General features: G+C 41.8%; 1 protein-coding gene across 1 annotated transcript in view; it reads left to right on the forward strand.

Moving 5' to 3' along the window:
- crp (transcription factor cropped) overlaps positions 1–20,293 on the forward strand; it is a 93,895-nt gene that overhangs the window by 22,172 nt on the left and 51,430 nt on the right. Inside the window, exons 2-14 of the mRNA XM_071680161.1 lie at positions 2,430–2,846; positions 4,944–5,020; positions 6,856–7,029; positions 7,520–7,757; positions 7,977–8,107; positions 8,412–8,482; positions 9,057–9,173; positions 10,153–10,314; positions 10,704–10,890; positions 11,247–11,434; positions 12,258–12,369; positions 13,161–13,217; positions 13,519–13,628. Coding sequence (XP_071536262.1) covers positions 2,786–2,846; positions 4,944–5,020; positions 6,856–7,029; positions 7,520–7,757; positions 7,977–8,107; positions 8,412–8,482; positions 9,057–9,173; positions 10,153–10,314; positions 10,704–10,890; positions 11,247–11,434; positions 12,258–12,369; positions 13,161–13,217; positions 13,519–13,628 — 1,685 coding nt within the window. The 5' untranslated portion in view covers positions 2,430–2,785. The remainder of the gene's footprint in view (positions 1–2,429; positions 2,847–4,943; positions 5,021–6,855; positions 7,030–7,519; positions 7,758–7,976; positions 8,108–8,411; positions 8,483–9,056; positions 9,174–10,152; positions 10,315–10,703; positions 10,891–11,246; positions 11,435–12,257; positions 12,370–13,160; positions 13,218–13,518; positions 13,629–20,293) is intronic.

The raw sequence follows: 20,293 nt of genomic DNA on the forward strand, positions 1-20,293 counted from the left end.
CATGAATCAGCCGCCAGCGCTGTATTATCAGCCAACAACAACTGACTCACTTCCCAAGCTCTCTCATCCACAACAGACTTCATACTTGCCCCTCTTTCCAAAACTCTTGCATTCACCTCCCTAACAACCCCATCCATAAACAAATTAAACAACCATGGAGACATCACACACCCCTGCCGCAAACCTACATTCACTGAGAACCAATCACTTTCCTCTCTTCCTACACGTACACATGCCTTACATCCTCGATAAAAACTTTTCACTGCTTCAAACAACTTGCCTCCCACACCATATATTCTTAATACCTTCCACAGAGCATCTCTATCAACTCTATCATATGCCTTCTCCAGATCCTTAAATGCTACATACAAATCCATTTGCTTTTCTAAGTATTTCTCACATACATTCTTCAAAGCAAACACCTGATCCACACATCCTCTACCACTTCTGAAACCACACTGCTCTTCCCCAATCTGATGCTCTGTACATGCCTTCACCCTCTCAATCAATACCCTCCCATATAATTTACCAGGAATACTCAACAAACTTATACCTCTGTAATTTGAGCACTCACTCTTATCCCCCTTGCCTTTGTACAAGTCGAGAACATTATCTCGGAAAGCAAAAATGGGTATGTTTGAAGGAATAGTGGTTCCAACAATGTTGTATGGTTGCGAGGCGTGGGCTGTGGATTGAGTTGTGCGCAGGAGGGTGGATGTGCTGGAAATGAGATGTTTGAGGACAATGTGTGGTGTGAGGTGGTTTGATCGAGTAAGTGATGTAAGGGTAAGAGAGATGTGTGGAAATAAAAAGAGCGTGGTTGAGAGAGCAGAAGAGGGTGTTTTGAAATGGTTTGGGCACATGGAGAGAATGAGTGAGGAAAGATTGACCAAGAGGATATATGTGTCGGAGGTGGAGGGAACGAGGAGAAGTGGGAGACCAAATTGGAGGTGGAAAGATGGAGTGAAAAAGATTTTGAGTGATCGGGGCCTGAACATGCAGGAGGGTGAAAGGCGGGCAAGGAATAGAGTTAATTGGATCGATGTGGTATACCGGGGTTGACGTGCTGTCAGTGGATTGAATCAGGGCATGTGAAGCGTCTGGGGTAAACCATGGAAAGTTGTGTGGGGCCTGGATGTGGAAAGGGAGCTGTGGTTTCGGGCATTATTGCGTGACAGCTGGAGACTGAGTGTGAACGAATGGGGCCTTTGTTGTCTTTTCCTAGTGCTACCTCGCACACATGAGGGGGGAGAGGATGGTATTCCATGTGTGGCGAGGTGGCGATGGGAATGAATAGGGGCAGGCAGTGTGAATTGTGTGCATTGGTATATATGTATGTGTGTGTATATATATGTGTACATTGAGATGTATAGGTATGTATATTTGCGTGTGTGGGCGTGTGTGTGTGTGTGTGTACATTGTGTATGGGGGTGGGTTGTGCCATTTCTTTCGTCTGTTTCCTTGCGCTACCTTCAAAAGACGTAAATAAGCTTATAATACAAACATAAAAGAAACATGCATAAGTATTGCACATAATACATAAAGGCAATCACGGATCGCCCTTGGTCAAGCCCGCAAAGCTTCGAATCCTAGTCCGGCAGTTGGTTCACAGTAAACATAGCTGTTCATCCTACCGTGTAGTGTTCCATGATAAATTGGCTGCCTGCCTTACAACAGGGTATATATATATATATTTTATTTTTTTTCATACTATTCGCTATTTCCCGCGATAGCGAGATAGCGTTAAGAACAGAGGACTGGGCCTTTGAGGGAATATCCTCACCTGGCCCCCTTCTCTGTTCCTTCTTTTGGAAAATTAAAAAAAAAAAAGAGGGGAGGATTTCCAGCCCCACGCTTCCTCCCCTTTTAGTCGCCTTCTACGACACGCAGGGAATACGTGGGAAGTATTCTTTCTCCCCTATCCCCAGGGATAATATATATATATATATATATATATATATATATATATATATATATATATTATATTAATTTTCCAAAAGAAGGAACAGAGAAGGGGGCCAGGTGAGGATATTCCCTCAAAGGCCCAGTCCTCTGTTCTTAACGCTACCTCGCTATCGCGGGAAATAGCGAATAGTATGAAAAAAAATAAAATATATATATATATACCCTGTTGTAAGGCAGGCAGCCAATTTATCATGGAACACTACACGGTAGGATGAACAGCTATGTTTACTGTGAACCAACTGCCGGACTAGGATTCGAAGCTTTGCGGGCTTGACCAAGGGCGATCCGTGATTGCCTTTATGTATTATGTGCAATACTTATGCATGTTTCTTTTATGTTTGTATTATAAGCTTATTTACGTCTTTTGAGGGCAGTTAAGATTTACAGACGTAGTTTGTTACAACTATGTATTTGTCTTTTTAGAGTTGGAACTTACATGAATATTTCGTTGTTGTTGTTTACAGGTTGAGTTTGGAGAGCAAGGTTACCCTGCCTGTCGGTGTGAGGTTGTAGAGTCCCGTGCCTCTCTCCACACGAACCCTATGTGTCGCCCAGACCAACTCCCACTGCAGTTCCACATCCTATATTCTTCCTCAACCCCAAACTCAGTATCCCCCCTCATTCTAAATCAACCCCACCCACATCTTCACCTCCATACTCAAACCCCACAGTACCCTAGAACCACAACCCACACCTCCATCCTCAACCTCACACTACTATCTCAACCTCACCTAGTATCACGGCCAGCCTCCAGCGCCAACAACCTCAGCAGAGCTACGTACGTACGTCGTCAAAATCCCGCCAGCCAGTCACACCAGCCATGAGCAACCTCTTCCCGCGCATGTTGCTCCTCCTCCTCCTGTTGTTACGACGCTCCTGGGGTAAAGGACGTGTTCGTGAACCTGTATACATGACGTGGTCAGGATAATCAGCTGTACATGAAATGTATACACCGTACACCCATGAGATCGTGATTCTCCAAGTGTTCCCGAATTATAGCGGACAAAATACGGGAACACTTGGAGAATCATGATCTCATTAGAGATTCTCAACGTGGGTTTACGAAAGGGAAGTAATGTCTCAATAACCTTCTCTCCTTCATTAATAAACTATTTGAAACTGTTATCAGGGTAAGAGTTATGATATTGTATACTTATACTTAAGTAAGGCTCCTGACAGACTACCTCATGAACGTCTGCTTAGAAAAATACCGTGACACGGCATCATCTGGGGTTGGTTATAATGTAGTGGCCCACTGACATAAAACATAGGTTGTGCATCATCGGAGTTACATCAGACGGGGCAATGTAACCAGTGGTGTTCCTCATGGGTCAGTCTTGGGACCGCTCTTGTTCGATATATATATATATATATATATATATATATATATATATATATATATATATATATATATATATTTATTTTATTTTATTATACTTTGTCGCTGTCTCCCGCGTTTGCGAGGTAGCGCAAGGAAACAGACGAAAGAAATGGCCCAACCCACCCCCATACACATGTATATACATACGTCCACACACGCAAATATACATACCTACACAGCTTTCCATGGTTTACCCCAGACGCTTTATTATTATTATTATTATTATATATATATATATATATATATATATATATATATATATATATATATATATATATATATATATATGGGAATAACCAGCGACTTAAGTAAATTTGCCGATGATACAAAAATTGGGGCTATTCACTGAATTTGCAGAGGGAATTAAATAGATTATCAGAATGGGTGGATGCATGGAAAGTGGAATTCAACATAGATAAATGCACAACACTTCGTGTAGGTAAATACACGAACACTGATTACAGGCTGGACAATATTATTATTGGTAAAACAGAATGTGAGAGATGTAGGGGTACTGGTGAGCAAGGATCTTAAGCCGCGACAACAATGTATTAAAATGTGTAATAAGGCTAATAGGATGTTAGGGTTCATTAATAGGACTTACAATTAAAACTCCTAATGTATTATTGCAACTTTATCTTGCGTTGGTGAGACCACATATGGGGTATGCGGTACAGTTTAGGCTCCATACTATGTATGAGATATATATATGGTTTAGAGAGAGTGCAAAGGCGAATGACAAAATGATCCCTGGAATTAGAAACCTCACTTATAAAGAAAGGTTAAAAAGACTAAATTTACGTTCACTTAAGAGGATGAGGGCTGGAGGGGATATGATGGAAGTTTTGAAATGAGTGAATGACATTAATAAGGTAACCTTAGAATGGTGTCACCGGATAGGACAAGAAAATAATGGTTTTAGATTAAGAAGAATAGATTCAGGTTGGATGTGGGTAACTATTTGTTCGGGAATAGGATAGTAGATTTATGGAGGCAGCAGCTGCCAAGTCCAATAGTGGAAGCTACGTGGGTCTTTAAGTAAGTTTAAACGAAGGTTGGATGATGTGTTTATGGGTTCCGGCGGTTGGTTGTACGTGGACACACTACCTAGCAGGGGCCTCTTGCTGTGTCCTCACTTCTTATATTCTTATTACACACACACAGACGGAAGACAATCATGCACTACTCCCAGCATTTTCACAAACAAACGCACACAGACAAAGGACACCTGTACGCAAAATACATATACATGTTCAGTAAAATGGAGACACGTAAAACATACACAAGACAAATACACTCTTATATACTCACAAAAGATGCACACACATAAATGTACACATTCTTTTTAAAATATATATACAAGCATACACATAAAACCGACATGAACAGCGTACATACTCATAAAAACTGACTTGAATACATACAATCATACATAAACGCATAGGTATGTTAAGTTTTCAAAATTATAAGAATTAAAGTATTTTTGTAGGTATTTTGTGATCATCACTTCTTCCCTTGACATATTCCTTGACGACTTCCACCGTGGAATCTGGCTTCCACCTCCTCCCCTGCAATGTTAACTCTCCGTCTTTTCCAGAGTTTCCAGCGAGGATCATGGAAGTGGACGTTCACCTGAACGTGTCCAGTCTGAAGATCTTTGTGAACAGTGATCTGGTGAGGCCTGGTGATGATGAGGGTGGTAGATGTTAGTGTTGGTGAAGGCTGCTGGTGGTGAGGGTGGTAGATGTTAGTGTTGGTGAAGGCTGCTGGTGGTGAGGGTGGTAGATGGTAGTGTTGGTGAAGGCTGCTGGTGGTGAGGGTGGTAGATGTTAGTGTTGGTGAAGGCTGCTGGTGGTGAGGGTGGTAGATGGTAGTGTTGGTGAAGGCTGCTGGTGGTGAGGGTGGTAGATGTTAGTGTTGGTGAAGGCTGCTGGTGGTGAGGGTGGTAGATGGTAGTGTTGGTGAAGGCTGCTGGTGGTGAGGGTGGTAGATGGTAGTGTTGGTGAAGGCTGCTGGTGGTGAGGGTGGTAGATGGTAGTGTTGGTGAAGGCTGCTGGTGGTGAGGGTGGTAGATGGTAGTGTTGGTGAAGACTGGTGGTGGTGATGGTGGTAGATGGTAGTGTTGGTGAAGACTGGTGGTGGTAGATGTTAGTGTTGGTGAAGGCTGGTGGTGGTGAGGGTGGTTGATGGTAGTGTTGGTGAAGACTGATGGTGGTAGATGGTAGTGTTGGTGAAGACTGGTGGTGGTGAGGGTGGTAGATGGTAGTGTTGGTAAAGACTAATGGTGGTAGATGGTAGTGTTGGTGAAGACTGGTGGTGGTAGATGTTAGTGTTGGTGAAGGCTGCTGGTGGTGAGGGTGGTAGATGGTAGTGTTGGTGAAGACTGGTGGTGGTAGATGGTAGTGTTGGTGAAGGCTGGTGGTGGTGAGGGTTGTAGATGGTAGTGTTGGTGAAGGCTGCTGGTGGTAGATGGTAGTGTTGGTGAAGACTGGTGGTGGTAGATGGTAGTTTTGGTGAAGGCTGCTGGTGGTGAGGGTGGTAGATGGTAGTGTTGGTGAAGACTGGTGATGGTAGATGGTAGTGTTGGTGAAGGCTGGTGGTGGTGAGGGTGGTAGATGGTAGTGTTGGTGAAGGCTGCTGGTGGTGAGGGTGGTAGATGGTAGTGTTGGTGAAGACTGGTGGTGGTAGATGGTAGTGTTGGTGAAGACTGGTGGTGGTAGATGGTAGTGTTGGTGAAGGCTGGTGGTGGTGAGGGTTGTAGATGGTAGTGTTGGTGAAGACTGGTGGTGGTAGATGGTAGTGTTGGTGAAGGCTGGTGGTGGTGAGGGTTGTAGATGGTAGTGTTGGTGAAGGCTGCTGGTGGTGAGGGTGGTAGATGGTAGTGTTGGTGAAGACTGGTGGTGGTAGATGGTAGTGTTGGTGAAGACTGGTGGTGGTAGATGGTAGTGTTGGTGAAGGCTGGTGGTGGTGAGGGTTGTAGATGGTAGTGTTGGTGAAGACTGGTGGTGGTAGATGGTAGTGTTGGTGAAGGCTGGTGGTGGTGAGGGTTGTAGATGGTAGTGTTGGTGAAGGCTGGTGATGGTGAGGGTGGTAGTTGGTAGTGTTGGTGAAGGCTGGTGGTGATGGTGATGACTGGTGGTTGGTGATGATATCTGGTGGTGACGAAAAATGTCGGTGTGGGGAGGGTGGTGGTGTTGGTGATTGAAAGTTGAATTTGAAACATATTTTTATTATTATTGGAAAGGATCACAATTTTGCGCTTGATCAAGATATTCCTGTAAGTCCATTTTCCCCATTGACTCATAGGATTATTATTATTATTTATTATGTATATCATTATTATTATTCTTAATATCATTATTATCATTATTGTAGTAGTGGTATTAGTAGACGAATAAAAGATTTGGTAATTCATTAGAGTACAATGATAGACGGTACATACTGTAAGACGATGGTAAACAGCATCTTTTTTTCATTTCTGGTTTCTAAACGTTAACATACGTGAGCAGGTGCACGAGGCGAGCGTGGCAGAGGGAGGTGTGCACGTGGCAGCCCTACACGAGGCCAGAGGTTCCCTCCTGGCCTCCAGAACCATCCCGACCTCCAAACCCTCCGAGGCCTATGTCCTGCGGCAGACCCTGGCCTCCTTCAGGCCCGGCCGTGTCCTGGTGGTCACGCTCATGGTGAGTAAGACTGACCTTACGTATGTATCTTCCTTGATTATATACTGACCTCACCTGACCTGCTGCCTCTCCCACCCACGTCCGTCCCTGACTATATCTCATTCCTGGCTCTCTGTCTTGGTCTGGTTTTCACAGCCACCTGCATGCCTCCCTACACCAGCCTCTCTTGATGTTAGTTGCATTTTTATGACCAAGTTGACGTGCATTATTTTCTCTTTGAACTTCTTTTGTCTCTCATGACCTTGTGACGTCATATTACTAAGCTTATCTAGGCTCCAATCTGACCTCCCTAGGACGCGTCTGTTGCACGTTAACCTATCCACTTGACCCTCTGTGACATCTCATCCTGGCTACAGAACACAACACTTGGTACAGGACAATATGGTTCTTGACATATAGTTATCAGCACAGTGGAACAGCCATAATGCTCGGCCAAAACAGACTTGTGTGAGGGACAGTTTTTTATCCTGACCATGAACGTCATGCTCAGCCAGAGGGTGCCCGCTACCTGGCTCCTGCTGAACCCCTGCTGCGTCGTCTGGGCTGCACACTGTTGTGTAAGGTGGGTGTGGGTGAGGTATGGTCTGCTCTCATCACTAGACATGGCACGCACGAGGCGGTGGTAACCAGACAACCCATGGCACTTGACGGCCCTAGTAGTTATGACGACATCGTGGCACCTGTAGGTGGTAGCCTGGCTCTGGGTGTTAGCCTCAAGTCACAACAAGGTAAGTCATGTTGTATGATGCTCATAACTCATATTGATGTTACTTGTAGGTGAGACATATATTGATGTCATTCTGTGTTATATCAGATGTTGAGAAACACGAAAGACTGATATTATAATCTAATATTGCTGTTCTCTATCCTAAATAACTTATTCATTTGTTCTTTCCGTTGTATATATAGACAGACATCAGTCCAGCATCATTCCCTGTCACCCACAGCTGTGTTGTGTTCGTGGCATCGACGGCCGGAGATGGCACAGCAGCGAATATTGTGTGATACGCACGACGGGTTTCCAGAGCTGTGCCGCTGTAGGCACCCGCTCACGCCAGAAGCTGCCCTGGCTACAGCGGTGAGTCATGATGCCATACAACGACATAATAGATCGAGACAAATATAGCCATCGTAATCAGTTATCACTTCGTATGCAGTAATTGCTCGTAGGAATTATCGGTTCTATAAAGAATTTTGGATTTCAAGAATTCATTTTGCTTGTTGATTAATGCATTCCTGTAAATGCATTTACGAATGTGGGTGGACTTGAAAACTCGTTTAGATCTTCAGTATTTGAGGCACTGAACAAGCTGTTATTTGAACCTCTTCACCTGACTCCGATACATTTTGTTCAGTCATTAGTAACACTGTGGTATTTACAGCCAAGGTTGCCCTGGAGAGAGAGCATCCCATGTGTGGTGGCCACATCTAAACATCCTTACCATTTCTATAGGTGGGTAATATCCTTTGTGGCTCATAGTTGCTAGAAATTGGTTGATTGACTTATAAATAGCATATATTCAGTAGTTGTTCTTTGATGATAACTGTCTTGTAAACAGAGCTTCATAACTAAAGCTCAGGCGTTTGTGTGGTTCGATTTAAAGAGCAAATGTAGAAGTAAGAAAGAAAATGTTTAAAGAATGGTTCATGTTTCAGAATATATGATGGCCCATCTCTGAGTAGGTTTACATTGTGACTGCATGGAAAAAATGAATGGAACAAACCAATTATCTGTCTAGCTGTCTGTCTGTCTGTATATCTTTGTCTATGAATCTGTTTGTTTGTCTATTTATTTATCTAATGTCCATATATCTATATCTCTGACGTCCGTTCCTTCCGATAATATCCATCAAGGGTTGGCTACGGTACAAGAGTCTCCAGTTGGCCCTGTCCTTACATGCCTCCCTCACATACACCAGTCCACACATTCTTCCACCATTTCTCTGTCTCTTCAGTCCTCTCCCAGTTTGTTGACCAAGAAAACAATTATAACAAAGATATTCGTTGATGGCGCTTTCCTTCTACAGAGTGTTGTTGCAGCTGGTGCAGATGGCAGGGGCAGCCCAGACGCCCTTCTTCATACGGTTGGAAGGTGAGTGCCCAGCCACAGAGGCTCTTGCTCGACTCTTCAACATTCCCCTCAGGTAGGTTAGGTCAGCAGGTCGTACATGCATGGTTGAGTCTCTTGTGTTTTTATGACGTCACCACATTAAGTGCGGAGGGAGGGGTACACTCCACACTGCATTTCATTCTCTGGTAAATCTTAATTCATCCGTCTTCCTGAGATGCCTTTTTATTTTCCGGTATTTTTTTTTTTTTCGTTTCAGTATTGTGTCTCAACTCTTGTTGGCCTTTTATCTTTATTTTGTAAATGTTTTAAGTTTGTTCAACCTCTGTTTCTTTGTCGAGTTAATTTTCTTATATCATCACTGTACAGTAGGTCAGGTCACAGTGTCGCACTGATGTAAGTCTCTGTTTAGACTTGTTCAAGTGTCGTGAGTGTACGTAGGTAGGTAGCGTCATGATATGTCTCAGTTTATCAATTCGGTTTTCCTATGATTTAAGTTTTATACTTCCATTTTGTAAACTCTCACCTCTTGTCTTCGTAGCTTTGTCTTTCACATTTTCTAGTGTGAAACGTTTAAGATTGAAACGTCATGCTACGTAATGTGATTTGATTAACTTCTTCAAAACACTCTTGTAAAGGAATCATTGTGCACGCTAACTATTTTACTTTGGATTATTAATATAAGTCCCAGTCTAACCTGAATGCATTCAATCTTTTCTTTACCTTAGCCATTCATGGTCATGGACATTACCGTGTTGGAAGACAGTATATCATCTTACGACCATATTCCATCATTTTCATGTTCCCTTGGTATCTCATGATAAAAGTGTGACCAGTACATTGTGTCTCATTACCGTAAGGTTCTTGTCTATGACAACTTATTCCAATGTTAAGTTTTATGTTGCAACTATTCTTATCTTCCTTCATCTCTCATCATTGCTTGACGCCGTTGTAGGTGTTACAGCAATTTTGAGTCGTTATGAGTTAAATGTCATAGGTGATATATGTTTCATATATGCTTGTATATACTACACGTACATACCCCTGCCCCGTAGCAAGCACTATACTGCACTGCGGGACCGGAGTATGAGCAGCGTCACCCACCTGATCGCCGCCGTGACTCACACAGCACTGAATGACACCTTCACCAGATACCCGGAGGCACACAAGGTCATCTTCATGGAGGACGATGTTCTACTCAGCCCAGACTTTCTCTGGTTGGATTACTTGTTTAATTTGTGTATTCTCTCTTACGATGCAAGACTTTTATTAAAGTCATCTAGATTTACCGTTTATTTATTTAGTTTGTTCCATTCATCCACCGTTTACTTTGGGAGTATTCCTTTACATCTTTTCTAATTGTTCTCATAGATTCTACTAGAGTTTTCTAGTAGACTGGTTCCTTCTGATTGAGAAACTTCAAAATTATAACCATGACATTTTTGTCCAGACTTGGGCTAGTTTGTGATTCCCTTCCTTTCTCTTGCAGTAGGAACACATTATTTGGCCTTCTGTTTAACCATATCTAACAAATCTGTGTTTATTTTCCTCGTGTGACCCAACGTGGAGCATTAATTAACATTACCTGAGATCATTATGTCTGCAGGTACTTCCAGCAGACAGCTCAACTCATGAATGAGGATCCTTCGGTTCTGGCGGTCTCTGCCCACCACACTTACTCCTTCGCTGGCCTTGGCCTCGATCCTACAAGACTCCTACGTGGGGTCATGCCCCCTCAGTGGGGGTGGATGGCCACTCGCAGACTAATTCAGGCCTGGGTCCCCGATTACTGGGTAACCGCCACCTTCCTTCCGTCTTCCTGGGTTTCGAGAATGTGTGTGGCTCAGTAAGGGCTCAGTTGTGAATAATTGAGTAAACTCATTAGTACATTCCATAGTGGTTTATGGAAGTTGTGAATTATTGAATCATTATATGAGTCATTACAAGTATTCTTGGGTAGTTTTTTAAAGTAATATATAAACACTATTCTTAGTGGGTGATACTTATGCACACTGTCCCTCTCTACCCCTGATCAATGTTAATGCCATCCCATTCCTTGACCTTCTTCCAAAAGATCAAGAAACAGTTACCACCACATCAATCTTGTACCTGTCACAAAACCTGCTAAACTCTGCCGTTCGACCCACAGGGAGACTGGGACTACTGGGTGATGGTGAGAGCCAGGTCAGAAGGTCTTGACATCGTGTTTCCTGAGTTGTCCCGGTCACTCCACGCCGGCAGCTCCGGTACTCACATTGATGGGTTCCAGCAGGCGATGGTCTTCAACCGTCAGTCAGCTAACCTTGGAAACCTGACTGACCTCGTTGACCTCAGTGGGTCAGTAGACGAGCTAACCTTGGTATTTTGGTCATTAACCTGCCAGTTATATTTCTCAGTCATTTTCTTTGGGTGATTAGAACTATGGAGCCTTTGCAGTTATCATAGCAAGATTGAGATATAGGTATTATTATTGCCACAGCTTAGCAAGGTTTCATCGATCATGAATGTGCATGAATTATTATAATTGCTAATGGTACATCTGGCTAACTAGGACATAATGCTAGTTTCTGGGAAAAAGAAGGAAGGATGAAGTGTCATGTTGATATGTGTGATAATGATGTTTCATATATATGTTGTAGTTACCTAACTGTAACAATTCTTGCTACATTTGTTAAGACCACCCATAATCTTGAATGTAATATGTGTGTGTGTGTGTGTATCAATTAGTCCAGCTGTATACGTATGTTGTAGGTCTCAGTGATGTGCATTTGTGTGTTTCTTTATGTATGTCTGCCATTATTACCGGTCTTCCCCTCCTTCATTAACGACGGCAGATAGATTTATCTTCCCAAGGAGCCCACCTTATCCTCTGTACATGGAGTGCAACTTTGGAGCTGCAGTGACCCTGGTAGAGGAGTGCCATGTGTGAAGGATAATATTTGTATTTCAAGTTGAGGCTAATATGCTGATTCTTTGTATGACGTAACTTGATACCTCGATCTCTGTTCATTTTGCAAGTATGTAGATAGCTCATAACTTGTGTATGTTCACTTCTTATCATCCTTATGGCATTATAAACATCACCAGGAGCATATTTACCATCACATAAGTAACTACTACACTTAATCTCCCTCTCGTCACTTCTCACTCACCGTCACAGCCTTCATCAGGAATCATATTCGGCAACGCTGCGCACTGACGTCATGAAGGCTACACCATTGACCTTGACCTCACCTCATGAGTGCGGACCCAACCTCATCCCAGATGGACAGGTAAGAGGATGTTTTCTTGATCTGGTGAAGACGAGGTTAATGTGGTTGGATGAGGTGATGTCTTCTGGTGAGGTAATTGATTCTTCCTGTCGTTATGCCCTTCATTCATCATTGGTGAACTTGTTTATTCATACATATTCCCCTCGTTAGCGAGTTATCCTTCACCGGGAGGGGACGATTTCCACCCCCTCCCCTCCTACGACACACAGGGAATACGTGGCAAGTATTCTTTCTCCCCTATATATATATATATATATATATATATATATATGTTCCCTGGGGATAGGGGAGAAAGAATACTTCCCACGTATTCCCTGCGTGTCGTAGAAGGCGACAAAAAGAGGAGGGAGCTGGAGGCTGGAAATCCTCCCCTCATTTTTTTTTTTTTTTTAATTTTTCAAAGGAAGGAACAGAGAAGGGGGCCAGGTGAGGATATTCCCTCAAAGGCCCAGTCCTCTCTTCTTAACGCTACCTCGCCAATGCGGGAAATGGCGAATAGTATGAAAGAAAGAAATGTATACCTTCGTCCACATTCAGTCACTAGCTGTCATCTGTAATGCACTTAAACCACAGCTCTCTATCCACATCCAGGCCCCGCAGACCTTTCCATGGTTTACCCCAGACGTTTCACATGCCCTGGGTCAGTCCATGTATTGCATGTTATACAACCCCAGTATCCCTTTTATGGGGCTACCATACCTTTGACGCTGTAGTCCAATCAGGAGCAGGGAAATGACAGACTCCTGTGGAGCGAGAAGCTGCTGGAGGAATACAGTGCATTTGTTTTCCAGGATGGTCCATTTGTCATGTTCTTGGGTGACTACCGAGAACACTATGCTGTCCTCTGGGTAAGTGGCTTCTGTCTCTTCCTCCAGTTGATTCTTGTTTACTCGTGTTCATTTTAAGTACCAGTTGTTGTATTTAAAGTAACATGTCATTATAAGTACCAGTTCCATTTAAAGTAACGTCATTTTAAGTACCAGTTGTTCCATTTAAAGTAACATGTCATTTTAAATAGCCAGTTATAGACCATTCTCACTGCACTGTTCCAGTAATCATGGTGATGGATAAAGTCTGTCTACCATTTAGTACGTTTCTTGGTGACTGATGAAAATCTCAAGGATTTTTTTATGCGTCCTCCGGTGACAGTGTCTTGGGATGTATTCTGAAGACCTTCGTGGTGATTTTGAGCAAGTGCAGCAGCTGAGGGTTGCAGGCAGGAAGGTGTTCCTTGTGGATTGTCCACAGTCACCACACTGGTGAGTAGCTGGAATGTTTTAAGTCAGCTATCCTGTCATACTCAGCTGGTCAAGATTTCAGTATCTTCGGCGTATGTATGGTGTTGTGTGGTCTATTGTCCTTCCTTATTCTTGTGATAGACTCCGTTCCTCGTTACTATACCCTATGCTTTCCTTGCCACCGTATATCACTTTTCATTTCTCAGAGTTGACGAAGGGACAGATCTTGGTGTATGTGTGCCTTTAACCTGCAACAATCAGTTCATGTTGTGCCAGTAGTCAAAGGGAATACTATTTTAGATAAGATAGAAAAAATACTCAGTTCAAATGAGGAAATTTACCTTTGTTTTTATAAGTTTAGTCGTCCCGTGATGAGATGTGCTCTACCAACCTCGTCTTCTCATTTCAAAGAAGATACTGATTGTCTAGGAAGAGTACAGTGGAGTTCCTCATGGTAGAATGTGACCAAAGCTGTTTACTGTCATTGTGAACAAAGGCAACTCCTTAACTTGTGTAATAGTTGTGTCTTGATAGGTTTGTGCACTTCAGTAATCTTATGTACATCTTGAGGTAAACTTTAAGATGATACTCTCCTTCAAGTATCTTGTCTCTACCCTAAGGTATCTGTGTGGCCGGACTCCGTAGACAGGAGTGAACGCAGCTTAACTATTCTGTGATTGTTTTCAGATTCGATAATATGTTAACATGTAATTGTGATCGAGATTTCATAACACTACCTCTTGTTGTTGTCAGTGTGAGGCAGCCTGCAGGCTACCGTGCTGTCCCTCACGATGACCACCTGATGGAGGCTCTGGCTGCACTGAATCTCTTTCGCCGAAACCGGGAACTCAGGACACCATTCAGAATCAGACGACGTCCTAAGGACCACCTAGAGGAGGCACATCTTGCAAACGTTGTGACAGGGTTTGCCGTCGTGGGCTTCGACCGTCCAACATTTTTCTTAAACAAGGGAATGATACTACCACAGGAAGAAGCAAGTGGGAATGCGACAGAAACTGGTGTGAGGGGAGAATCAGGTGGTAGAGAACGGTGCCAGGATAATGGATCTGGTGGTGGTGTGGTTAATAGAGGTGTTTCTGCCCTAAATAAGGGCTCACATGGAAGTAATACCTCAAATGGTGTTGCTCTACATGTTCCAAACATTACTGGCGAGAGAGAGAAAATATCCACTGAGAATGCAAGTCAAGGGCAAAGGCTTGATTTAATGAACAAGAAAGACAAACCTGAAATATCTGTTGATATGGTGAAATATGGCAAGTTATCCAGATCCAGAAACTTATTTCTAAGAGGACAGACACCGCGGGCTGCTGAAGAACGAGGTTCTGCCCCTTACACTTATTACAAGACTTGTGTCACGTCCACCTGTGTTGTGTCTGACCCGCTCCTGCACGCTGAACACCTCCCTCGTCTTTTGCAGGTGGTGGCCAACATAGCCCAAAGGGAGACAAAGATTTCTCATGATCCATCCTTAGAATTCACAGTCCAGGATTTTTATGATAACCCGAAATTGTTCAAATCTTTCTTTAGATATCCGTGAATATCGAACATATATATATATGTATATATATATATATATATATATATATATATATATATATATATATATATATGTGTGTGTGTGTGTGTGTGGTGTAAGTAGGTGTATTACTATATTGATCAGAAGAATTTTTTTTCCATGTTTTTTCTAAAATTGTATTTGAATGTGAAGCTGATCACTGTATTTCAACGTTTTGTCATGTTTATCTGAGGCTGCGTTTGATATTGATGGATTACAATTATGAGGAAGAACATTTGTGATGACCTGTATGTCTTCTGCTGTACCATAATGTATCATCTGAAATATTTTGTGCAGGTTTGAACTGTATGCCAGGCGTTTTGTTTATGGGAAAAGGGCAATAGATTCCATGTATCTGAAGTTTCTATACCTCGTCACAGTAGTGAATGGTGGTTTTATATTGCAAATTTCTTCCTTTTGTCGGAGTGAAGGTTGTAATTTATAGTATTTTAAACTTTATGTTATTTAAAGAGGGAGTATATATGGTCCTTTACCGTAGCCAGAACTTGAAGGAACGGGTGTCGGAGAAATAGATGGAATTTTTGTGGTTGTATTATGTTTGAAATGTTGCCATTAAAACGAACACTTTCGTAGCAATTATATAAACTTACGGTGAACATACCAGTGTAAATATGTATTGTTATCGTATATATGATTCCTACTGAGAGAAATATACATACATACAAAGATGTCCAACTATCTAGCTTGTGTTAGGTGTACTTCATGAACAAATAATTCGTCAATTATTTGTTCTTGAAGAGGTTTTAGTATCATGTCAAGAATTAGCTTTCTCATTGAAGTGATTTTTCTTGAAGTACAGAAGGGCATGAGACTGGCTTTAGATACAAGAACAATGAAAAGGAATACGAGAATTGCTTAATTACTCTGTACGACATGTAATCTCAAGGCGAATATTTGTTGGATCTATACTTGATGTTCCCTCAAAACATTACAGAAAACCTCGAAGAGAAGTCTTCATAGAAAATGAGATAACTTTAGGTCCACCTATGATATATTTCTCTTCATATACGCGGAAGCTCCGCGTATCTAGAATTTATAGAACCACACCTGTTAACGATGTAAGTTATTTGCATATGACTAGCACATCAATGTTCTTTCTTTTTACTGGATTTTCGTAAATGATTTACCAAACGAAATAATTAATTTGCCGACGTCGGCAACAGTGGGTCATTTACTCCATAAATATATTTTTGAAGCTGTTTATTGTCCCCTGTGATGTCTCTTGATTCCATTGAATTAGGCAAGATTCGTAGGAATGGAGTTCCCATACGGATTAGGGGTTAAGTAATTGTTCATAGTTATATTTTATGTAGCCTCCAAGATAGCCATGAGTTATAAAGGTTTCCTGCGACCTTAGTGCGATTGATATTGATCTCTTATTTCAAGATATTTGATATTTGTTAATATAGATGAAGCCAATGATAAAGACGAACTGTACGAAAATTTAACGAGAAAATAACCATTAAGTTCCCAGTCATGACAGTATGTGAGGCACACACGCTGGTGAATAATGAATGACATAAAGCAATTGGATATATAAGAGCCCATGTTATGATTTATTTAATACCTGCTTAGACTGGAAGTGCTGCTTACGGAGCTCAGTAACTTGGTAAAGGCGACAGCATTTGGCTGGAGTTGAAATACATTTTGAGGAGGTTCCTGAGGAAAAGGAAGGAAATATATATTGACCAACGGGTGACTTGTACAAGGGAAGTGTGAGATGCTGAACAATTTCCTTGATATTAACTGGCAGGTGGACGACAAAGGCTGAGGACAGAAGTGGATAATTGATGCAAACACACAACAGTTGTAGATGGAATCCATATTACCTCGATAATGATTAAATTATTGTTTGTTTATGTTAGCTTTGATGTCACGGGCAACTGAATACCTTGATAAAGGCCATCTCATTAACGCGATATATATATATATATATATATATATATATATATATATATATATATATATTATCCCTGGGGATAGGGGAGAAACAATACTTCCCACGTATTCCCTGCGTGTCGTAGAAGGCGACTAAAAGGGGAGGGAGCGGGGGGCTGGAAATCCTCCCCTCTTTTTTTTTTTTTTTTTTTTTTCAATTTTCCAAAAGAAGGAACAGAGAAGGGGGCCAGGTGAGGATATTCCCTCAGAGGCCCAGTCCTCTGTTCTTAACGCTACCTTGCTAATGCGGGAAATGGCGAATAGTTTGAAAAAAAAAAAATATATATATATATATATATATATATATATATATATATATATATAATACTAGATCGCCGTTTCCTGTGTCGGCGAGGTAGCGCCAGGAACACAAACAAAGGAAAGGCCACTTTCGTTCACACTCACTCTCTAGCCGTCATGTGTAATGCACCGAAACCACAACACTCTGTCCACATCCAGGCCCCACAGATCTTTCCATGGTTAATCCAGTTTATCAACTAACCCCTACGGAGGATGAACAGCTGGGTTGACTGCCAGGATTCGAATCCGGACGGTTTGTGAATGCGTCGTCAGCGAAGTAAGGGGGTGATGGGAAGAGGTCATGATCCCTCGAGGGGTCGCACCGACGTTATCAAGGGATTAAACAGAAGTTTGATAGAAAATGAAAATAGGCAAAGATTAGAGAGATACCAGGAAAACAATGAGGCGGATGGCATGGGTAAGGTATGAGAATAGAAATGGACACAAAAGGAAGAGGAAAAATATAAATCTGCAGTGAACTCTCAATTATGGACCGCATACATGATAGAATGACCAATAAAGGCAAAAGCTTCCAAAGAATAATGTACAGTGATTGTTTTAACGAGAGGAAATGTTATGAAGTAAAATGTACCATTATGAAATGTATGTTTAACCACTGAAATGATCAAGTTTACCCCACTCTTTTTCTTGATTAGGATTGAACGTTACCCTAACATGCCCAAGTCTAGCAATTTTACCAGACCACAGCTTAGCCTAGAAAGACAGGGTGGATGTTAGGGTATTTACGAGCCAACCATGCATTGTTGCACTGCACTTACTGAGGTATTTGCAGGTCAAAGGTCAGGCAATCACATGCAACGGTAGCACCGTCTGGCTCAAGGGTCGTACCGTTGTGCTCACGGTACGTACCGGCCTACGTCTGTGGTGTTCTGCTACTTTATAAGTTATTGGTAATTATAGCAGCCGTTGTTTATGCGTAATCATTTGCAGATATCGGCGTACTATTGTGTATTATCCAGGCAAAAACATATATTTTTTAGAATTAATATTATCATGGAGTTGCCCGTACATACTACAGGTTTTCTTTGATACCTGTAGTCAGGGATCGCAAATTTGTCTGTGAATGGCTATTATAAAATCCAGTTACACCAGCTGTGCTGGCAAGATACTAACCCGCACCTTGAGTTACGAAAACATTAAAGGAATTGTAAAATATCTCACGTACAGGCCACAACTAGCAAGTTGGCTGGGCCGCGGCCCACTAAACCTCTCGCCCACGTGCAGAGCTGAACGCGCTAACAAAGAAAATTTTGCATAGTTACCTTCTGTGTTTTGATATCATCTGTACTTAGTCCACGAAAACTGATAAACCTTCCACATATTCAACAACAAATTTATTTACTGACGTCTTTAGATATTCTTGTATTGAATTCATTTACCGCGTGTACCATGTTAACAGTAAATTGCTGTATTTGATGGTTCTTGCAAAAGTGAGAAATACGTCACTTTCTATGTATTGATTCAACAGAAAAAATTCTGGGAGACTTTGGAAAAGTAGTGCATATTGTGTAAGTCAGTCTGAGGAGTAAACGAAAAAAGTGATTATTTTACATATGAGGAATGTACTATTAGGAATTACATTTTATGAAATGACGCGCACTAGTTAGACATAGACACACGCGAATAAAGAATGTCCAAGTATATTAGGTTAAATGTAGGTGACGCTAAGTAAAATATGCCCTTGATGCACAAATGCCAGTAACACACACACACACACGGAGCGGGGGACTGGAAATCTTCCCTTCCCGTTTTTAATTTTCCAAAAGAAGGAACAGAGAAGGGGGCAAAGTGACGATATTCCCTCTAAGGCTCAGTCCTTTGTTCATAACGCTACCTTCTTAACGCGGGAAATGGCGAATATATATATATATATATATATATATATATATATATATATATATATATATATCTCTTTCAAACTTCGCCATTTCCCGCATTAGCGAGGTAGCGTTAAGAACAGATGACTGGGCCTTTGAGGGACTACCCTCACCTGGCCCAATTCTCTGTTCCTTCTTTTGGAAAATACTTCCCACGTATTCCCTGCGTGTCGTAGAAGGCGACTAAAAGGGAAGGGAGCGGGGGGCTGGAAATCCTCCCCTCTTTTTTTTTTTTTTTCTCAAAGGAACAGAGAAGGGGGCCAGATGAGGATATTCCCTCAAAGGCCCAGTCGTCTGTTCTTAACGCTACCTCGCTAACGCGGAAAATGGCGAATAGTATGAAAGAAAGAAGAATATATATATATATATATAGAGAGAGAGAGAGAGAAATACACACACACACCCTAGAACATCTTTCCAGAGGCTCCTTCAGCCAAGGTTGTGATACTTGCAGTGTAAGAGATATGTTGACACTTTTGAAGCGAGTTCGTTGGCGACACTGTATTCCCAGTGTTACAGCCCCGCCGAAGGTGACATTTCATTTGCGGTGTAAATATATACATTTATATACAGAGGTTTCATGAACGCTGAAGAGATACCATGTAAACAAGCGATGCTAATATTTATTAATGAAATAACCAAAAATAAATGGTGATCCTTGTCATATTAACCGAAGATGAGTAAAAACTCTTCTTACTAAAATTTGGCACCTCCTCTGTGTGTGTGTGTATATATATATATATATATATATATATATATATATATATATATATATATATATATGAAAACACGATCAAGTAAATTCCTTATGATCCACGGGGAAATGAAACACGAGCTCACTCGTGCACTTTCGTGTAATGATCACGTCATCAGGGGACATACATGAAGGAAATATGTCAGTTGATACACAATCGGCTTTTATTTCTCTGAACTTCAAATATAGAATAAGATAT

The sequence above is a fragment of the Panulirus ornatus genome, chromosome 31 (genome assembly GCF_036320965.1).
Source record: "Panulirus ornatus isolate Po-2019 chromosome 31, ASM3632096v1, whole genome shotgun sequence".
Classification (NCBI taxonomy): domain Eukaryota; kingdom Metazoa; phylum Arthropoda; class Malacostraca; order Decapoda; family Palinuridae; genus Panulirus; species Panulirus ornatus.